The sequence below is a fragment of the Nematolebias whitei genome, chromosome 8 (genome assembly GCF_014905685.2).
Source record: "Nematolebias whitei isolate Nwh7 chromosome 8, NemWhi1, whole genome shotgun sequence".
Taxonomy (NCBI): domain Eukaryota; kingdom Metazoa; phylum Chordata; class Actinopteri; order Cyprinodontiformes; family Rivulidae; genus Nematolebias; species Nematolebias whitei.
Window position 1 is genome coordinate 32,323,354 of NC_056505.1, and position 7,873 is coordinate 32,331,226.

Consider the following 7,873-nt stretch of genomic DNA (forward strand, 5'->3'; position numbering starts at 1 on the left):
ATGTTTTAATTGGTTTTATTTTTTAACTATTGTAAAACTATTGTTTTTGTGTGCAGCACTTATGCCAATGACAGATCCTTTTCAAAGGGCTACATAAATAAATTGTATTTAAATATCTTTAAAATGTGTGTCATGAACTGATTTTAAGTACAACTGAATTCAGTTCAGTTCAAAATTCTTTACCCCAAAGGGAAATTAAATGTTGTTGTAACTCATTATCCTGGTTTTATTAAAGAGTTGTTATACTGTAGATGCTGGGGGCTGTGGGCATGAAGGATCTCTTGTAGTGGACGGTCTCACAGTGGATCTGAAGAAACTGGCTGCAGATGTTGATCTGTCCACTTGGACCTGGCGAGTCGCTCGGTTCTCTTGGGCAGCAGGATCACCTGAATGTTGGGCAGAACTCCTCCTTGAGTGATAGTCGCTCCTCCCAGAAACTTGTTGAGCTCCTTGTCATTGCAGTCAGCCAGCTGCAGGTGCCGGGGGTGGTCCTGGTCTTCTTGTTGTGCCGTGTCTCCTGCCAGCTCCAGGGTCTCAGCAGTCAAGTACTTGAGCACCGCCACCAGGTAGACAGGAATTCATCCACAGCACCTCCTTTTTCAACTCATTTGTGATTTGGGGCTGTAGTTGAGGTATTTGAGCTTTTAGATGTTAATCAGCTGCTCCCGGATGTTAAAACAAAACAAACAAACAAACAAAACGCCTTGTTGTTAAGGTTACACATCATAACAAATGTCCAAAAGTAAAGAAGTTTCTGTAAAATTCTTTCCAGCTGCACAGCATCTGACACCAGAGTTGAAGCATGCTGGTATTCTTACAAACCAACATGAAGGGGTCTCATTACTCTGGCTTTTATTCATTACACATTTATTAATGCTGCATGTTTCCATGAAGATTAAAGTTGTATTCTTCTTCACATTTTAAAGTTTAAATGCAGTTAAAGCAATTCCCCTATAAGAAGAGGTGGAGGCAGAAGAGGTGGAACTTTGCCAGTGTATAATTAATCACTGTTGCTTAATCAAATGTCACATTTCTTATGAGACATTCTGAACAGAAGGACATTTACTGATCGCTTAGAATTCATTGAAGGGATGATCGATGGCAAATTACAAAACTGCTTGGGCTTTGATCCTGCATTTATTGGTTTCCATGCTTCTGGGTTTAGCTGTATATTTGCTTCGCAGATGTCCGGAAGGCACTTTTTTAAGAGCTGCTGTGGCTGCAGATTCAGAGACATGTTCAAACATTGGAAGGTGAGTGATGGTATTGGATTAAAAAACTTTAATTGTCTTATCAAGTTTCATTTTTAAGGTGTTTAGACTACTATACATACTTTTCATTGATGGTATACTTAACACTTGTGGTTTTAATGTTTCATCTGAAATCTGCTTTGTTTGCACACCAAGCTTTTTTAAACACCTGCTTAAGATATACTGTATGTTTTAATATCTTAAATAAGCCAGGTAGCTGAATTACCGGTAATCCAACAAAAGTGGTTTTATTTTGAACTTGTACAGCCTTTTTTTTTTTAAGTAAATTTAAGTTGCTTCCGTTGTTACACATACCATTCAGTGGTTTTTAATGCTCCACCTGAGATCTGTATTGCTTACATACCAAGCTTTTTAAAGCATCAGCTCATAATATATTTTAAATAATATTTAGTAGCTGAGTAAGCGAATAAATTGTATACATGCCAAACAGAAACTCATATTTTCTAGCATCAGCCAACTCTGATAGTGATCAATGTGAACTTTTCAGAGACATCCTTCAACAAGGAGGCTCTGCTGTAGATGCAGCAATCGCTGCACTTCTCTGCACTTCTGTTATCAATGTGCAGAGTGTGGGGATCGGAGGGGGCTCCATATTCACAGTGATGGACAGCACTGGTGACAAACACATTCATGCATTTACTACAGCTGAAGTAATAAGAAGCAGAGATAACTGAGAATGTTTAATCATTTCATAGGTGAGGTGAAAATTATAAATTCCAGAGAGACTATACCCTCAAGTGTGACATCTGATACGCTGGCCTCTTTTTCAAAGCCTTGCAATGAAGCAAAAGGTACGTTCTTGTCCTGTCATGTCAAACAAAATTGTTTCCTAATCGTTGTAAGAAGCCTTTCTCATTTTTCCTGCTTTGTTATTAGTGTCATTAGCACAGTAATCCCTCGTTTATCGTGACCACGTTACACACACACACACACACACACACCCCGCAATAAGTGAAAAATCGCAAAGTAGGGATAGTAGTACAAGTTCAAGTAACTTTATTGTCATTACCATCTCATGTGGTACATGAGATGGAACAAATTATGTACACAAGTAGTAGTAGTAGTAGTAGTGAGTAGTAGTTTGTTTTAGTATCTATATACAGTATATATTAAGCATTTAGAACCCTTTCCACACTCTTGTGATTTTCGAAGCTCTTAAACCTACGTCATTTAAACAACAGTATTGTATAAATTTACTAACGATCTCTGCAGAATAGCAGCAGCTCTCGTTCCGGTCCAACTCTGTTCTATTCCAACTTGGTTTGTCTCTGCAGACTACCCTGCAGTGATGAAGCCCACAAATCAGTTTTCTAAACTTTAAAACCTACTAATTTTAACAACATACTTATATGTAGCTACTAAATTTTACTTACAAGGGCTCTGCAGAACAACAGCAGCTCGGATCCGTCCGACCTGATAGATGAAGAAAAGTCTTGATGCAGCATGATGAAGCCCACCACCCCATCCAGCTTGATGTGCATGTGCTGCCGCTCCAGGAAGGACACTCCGTGCACAAGGCTGCCCAGGATTTTGTCCATCACCTCTGGCCCAGTCTGGACCAGCACTGCACGACCAGAACCAGGCTGACCCCGCAGCATCTGTCGCCTGCAGGTCCGAGAATCCAGGTCACACTGAGTCCAGATCAGCTGCAGCTACTCACCAGTGAAGATACAACTTGAAGGATGAGTTCAGCTTCAGAATTATTTGTGACTTTCCTGCCAGTCCTGTGAGCTTATCCTTAAAGAACTTCTGACTTTGCATTGCAAAACTTTCCCCCCATTTGCAGAAAGCAGCGGTTGGAAGAAGTGTTGACTTCTGGGAAGTGAACTGATGGCTTCTGGGCAACATAAATCTTTAGACTGGCAAAATTGTGTAAGCTTAATGACAGAAAACTGCAAAATGGCAGCACTTTTTTGGGGGGAAAATATTATGTACAGTACTGTACATCCGCAAACTGCGATAGAGCAAGTCCGTGAAAGTCGAACCACGAAGTAGCAAGGGATTACTATATCATTAATATGCAGGTTTCTACACACTCAGTGAGTCTGGTATGCACAAAGCCCTTTAGACAGTCTGACAGACTCACACAATAATTTTTATTATGAGCACTTTAATGTGTTTTTTGCCAGTCCAATTACCAACACTGATGATGTCTTTTATTCGGTGTCATGAGGGATTATCAAAATTCTCGTCAAATTAGAGGTTTTGCCAGTTTTTGGGGCGATGTTCAGTGGGACAGAGCTACAAAGTGTGTAAGTTAAATGGGCTTATAGAGTTGTCATCTGGTCAGTGGTGCCTGCGGTGAGGAAATCATGAACCATGGAGACCAAGTAAAGGGGAGTTCTACCAATGGAAAGGGTGTCAGTAGAGGATCTAACATCCTGAAGCATATTTGATAAAAGCAATGTGATTAGCTGAGTGCAAGCATAGTCAAATTTGCCACTCTCTTGGAGATCCTTGGAGTACTTCCTGTCTATGTGGGTTCAACACCAACACAGTGTACTTCAGTCTTACCTACACTTGAGCTGACTGTCCTTGTTGTACATCTACTTGTTGGATCTTTGGGAGTTTGTCCTGCAACTTATTCACAAGCAGTTTGATGGTAGCAACATCAACAGCATTCACAGAAGACACATGCAAAAGAACTAAATTAAAACAGATGACAAAAACAACGTCACATCACATTAGTTAAAGATTTATGGAATTAATGCCATTCGTATGGTCAGGAGACAGAGACATGGACAAAAAGACAGGAGAAAGAACTGGAAGTGGCAGAAATGAAGATGTTGAGGTTCTCCTTAGGAGTGACAAGGATGGATAAGATTAGGAATGAGATCATCAGAGGTACAGCACAGGTTGAACAACTGGGAGATAAAGTTAGAGAGACCAGACTGAGATGGTTTGAACATGTCCAGAGGAGGGACAGTGGGTATATTGGTAAAAGGATGTTAGAAAGGCAGCTGCCAGGAAAAAGACAGAGGAGGAGATATATGGATGCATTTAGAGAGGACATGGAAGTAGTTGGAGTGATGACAGAGGACAGAGTGAGATGGAGGAGGATGACTTGCTGTGATGACCCCTGAAGAGAAAAAAGCCAAAAGAAGAAGAACTTTCATCTGATTTGTTTTCTTCAAGGAAGTACCTGAGGAATCTATATAGTATGATTCAAGGATTCAAGATTCTTTATTGTCATTTGCATCACATGTGGTACATGAGGTGGACCAAAATCATCTACACAGGGTCCCATTTACATCCAACAAAAGTATAAAATGTAAAAAAAAAAAAACAGTAATAAGATCTAAGATATGAACTAAGAAAGTTTTAACTAAAAAATACACTAAGCACTAGTAGAACAAAAACAATATGCCGAACAGCAGCATGAACATGAGTCTGTGTGAGCAGATGGGTAGGAATTAACACATCAACATGAAACAGATCAGCAGCAACATGATGTGATTTTTCACAGTGATTATCCTGATTAGATATTCATGAGTCTAACAGCCTCAGGGTAGAAGCTGTTCCTCAGTCTAGTGGTTCTACACTTAATGCTCCTCAACCTCCTTCCTGAGGGGAGCGGGGCAAAAAGTGTGTGTGCTGGGTGAGTGGGGTCCTTCATGATGCAGGTGGCCCTCTTCCTGCATCTGGAGGTGTAGATGTCTGTGATGGTGGGGAGGCTGACTCCAACATCTTCTGTGCAGCCTTCACCACTCTCTGCAAAGCTTTTCTTTCTGCAGCTGTGCAGCCTCCATGCTGCATGTTGATGCTGGAGCACAGGATGCTCTCCACTGCACACCTGTAGAAGGAGGTGAGGACTGAACATCTCAGACCAGCTCGTCTCAGCCGCCTGAGGAAGTAGAGTCTCTGATGAGCTTTCTTGATCAGGCTGGTAGTGTCATTGCCCCAGCTGAGGTTGTCATTCAGGTGCACACCCAAGTACTTGTAGCTGGAGACCACCTCCACCGCAGATCCTCCTATGTTCAGGGGGTGGGGGTAGGTGTGTTTGTTCATTCTGAAGTCCACAATCATCTCCTTCGTCTTCTTCACATTGATGTGAAGGTTGTTCTTCCTGCACCAGCTGTTCCACCTCCTGCCTGTAGCTGGACTCATCATTGTTTGTGGTGCATCTCACCACCACTGTATCATCTGCAAACTTTACAATGTGGCAGCCTGGATGGGTAGCTGCACAATCATACATGAGCAGAGTAAACATGAGGGGGCTCAACACATCCCTGAGGGGAGACAGTGCTGAGGGTTATGGTGGAGGAGGAGTAGTTGTGGATCCTCACTGACTGAGGTCTGTTTGCTAAGAAGTCTAGGACCCAGTTGCAAATGGAGGGGCTTAGTCCTATTGTGAGTAGTTTGTCCATCAGGGTTTGGGGGATCATGGTGTTGAAGGCAGACATGAAGTCCACAAAGCGCATACAGATGTAAGTGTCCTTCTGCTCCAGGTGGGTGAGAGCAGTGTGGACCACAGAGGAGAAGGCGTCTTCTGCAGATCGGTTCTTGCAGTATGCGTACTGGTGAGGGTCCTCGTTGGTGTTGATGGTAGTTTTGATGTGGGTCAGGACCAGTTTTTCAAAGCATTTAGCAACTATCGGGATGAGGGCTAATGACCGGTAGTCATTCAGACCAGTCACTGTAGAGCTCTTTGGGACTGGGATGATGGTGGTTGTCTTCAGGCAGGTGGGAACTGTTGCCAGGGTAAGTAAAGAGTTAAAGATGTCAGCCAGCACCTCTCAGAGCTGATCGGCACAGTTTTTCAGTACCTTCCAGGGGATGTTGTCTGGGCCGGTTGCTTTGTGAGGATTAATCCTCCTGAAAGTACTCCTCACTTTGACTGAGGTCACACTGAGAAGCTCTTCTTCCGGTGGTGAGGTGAGTCTAGTGCTGGGTGGTCTGTTTGGGTCTTTAAATAGTGCGTAGAACCTGTTGAGGGCATCAGGCAATGATGGGTCTCTAGGGCATTGTTCACTCCTGCTTTTATAATCTGTTATACACTCAATGCCCCTCCACATGCTCCAAGGGTCTTGTGAGGTGAATTGACCCTGGATCCTTTGCGCATATGTAGCCTTGGCCTTCTTAATACCAGCAACCAGCTCTTTCCTTGTTCTTCTCAGCTCCTGTGAGTTTCCAGACCTGAATGCAGTGTTCCTAGCTTCCAGCAGGGTGTGAACCTCTGCATTCAGCCAAGGCTTTCTGTTTGTGTAACTCTTTACATATCTGATGGTGGTGATGTCATCAGCACATTTACTAATGTACCCCAGGACTGAGGATGTGTATTGCTCCAGGTCTAGTGCCCCTTCATTTTCAGCAGCTTCTCTGAAGACCTGTCAGTCTGTGCGTTCAAAACAGTCTTTCAGTATAGGGCCTCTATTCTGCATCCAAGATTTAACTTTCTTTTGTACTGGTCTGAAGCTTAAACTATACGATAACAATGGCATTTTAAAAAAAACAAAGCCAGTAGAAAATTATTGAAAAAAAAAAATTTTTTAATGAGTAATTTAAATGATCCTATATTTCCTGCGAGATTATGTCTACTCAAGTTAAAATTGATTTTTTTTTCCTCTCAAAACTATTCAATAACAAAATTAATTTACAGCTTGATTTCTACCACTGATCGTTCCTTCTTCTATCCATGCAGGTGGGAAGTGGATTGGCGTTCCAGGAGAAATTCGAGGTTATGAAAAAGTACACAAGCTTTATGGAAAACTGCCGTGGGCCGACCTCTTCCAGCCGACCATCAAGCTGGCCAGAGAGGGAATCACAATTCCTGCTGTTATGGCTAGTTTCATCTCAGCTATCCATAACACAAACGAGACTCGGGCTCTGAGGTACAGAACAAAACCTGACACTCAATGGCACTAAATACATGAGCTGTTTTACATTTTTAACTTTTCCCTCTTATGTTTGTACTTTTAGGGAATTATTTTCAGATGAGAAAGGAAACTTGCTGAATACTGGAGACAAAGTGAAGTTTGAGAAACTGGCTGACACTTTGGACATCACTGCAAATAATGGCGCTGACAGTTTTTATACTGGAAAAATAGCAGAGGATTTAATCCTTGATGTACAGGAGGCAGGTAATGTCAGATGGGCTTCATCTATTTGACTCTTTAAAGCCAAGAGGCAGTCGCTTAGACTCCTGTGTTAGCGTTCTTTAAAGGTTGTAGTTTTTGTGCAGTTGATTTGAGTTTAGTTTGGTTTCAGTCAGGATTAAAGATCTTTTTTTTATGCTCTTTTTGTTTCAGGAGGATTCCTCACGCTAAAGGACTTGGAAATGTATAAAGTTAATGTAACTGATGCGCTGGCTGTCCCTTTGGGAGAGTACCAGATGTACATCCCCCCACCCCCTTCAGCAGGCGTTCTCCTCAGCCTCATCCTCAACATCATGAAAGGTTCCTGCTGGACACAAACTTAGAGTTGTGGTTTCTTTACACTTTCTAGTGATATAACAAAGAATATTAGAAAAAAAAAACAATGTGTTAAATAGGGTCAGCTAAATTAATCTTTTAACTTAATGTTGTATTTTTATTGATACTGGTGATATCAAGTGCATGTGTGTGTGTGTGTGTGTGTGTGTGTGTGTGTGTGTGTGTGTGTGT

The 7,873-nt window shown here is 42.0% G+C and overlaps 1 protein-coding gene across 1 annotated transcript in view; it reads left to right on the forward strand.

Annotated features, from left to right (window-relative positions):
- The first annotated feature begins 1,149 nt into the window (after nucleotides 1-1,149).
- ggt5a (gamma-glutamyltransferase 5a) overlaps nucleotides 1,150-7,873 on the forward strand; it is a 10,633-nt gene continuing 3,909 nt past the window's right edge. The window contains exons 1-5 of the mRNA XM_037680709.1: nucleotides 1,150-1,253; nucleotides 1,759-1,886; nucleotides 6,913-7,102; nucleotides 7,191-7,351; nucleotides 7,520-7,666. Of these exons, the coding sequence (XP_037536637.1) occupies nucleotides 1,150-1,253; nucleotides 1,759-1,886; nucleotides 6,913-7,102; nucleotides 7,191-7,351; nucleotides 7,520-7,666 (730 nt within the window). The remainder of the gene's footprint in view (nucleotides 1,254-1,758; nucleotides 1,887-6,912; nucleotides 7,103-7,190; nucleotides 7,352-7,519; nucleotides 7,667-7,873) is intronic.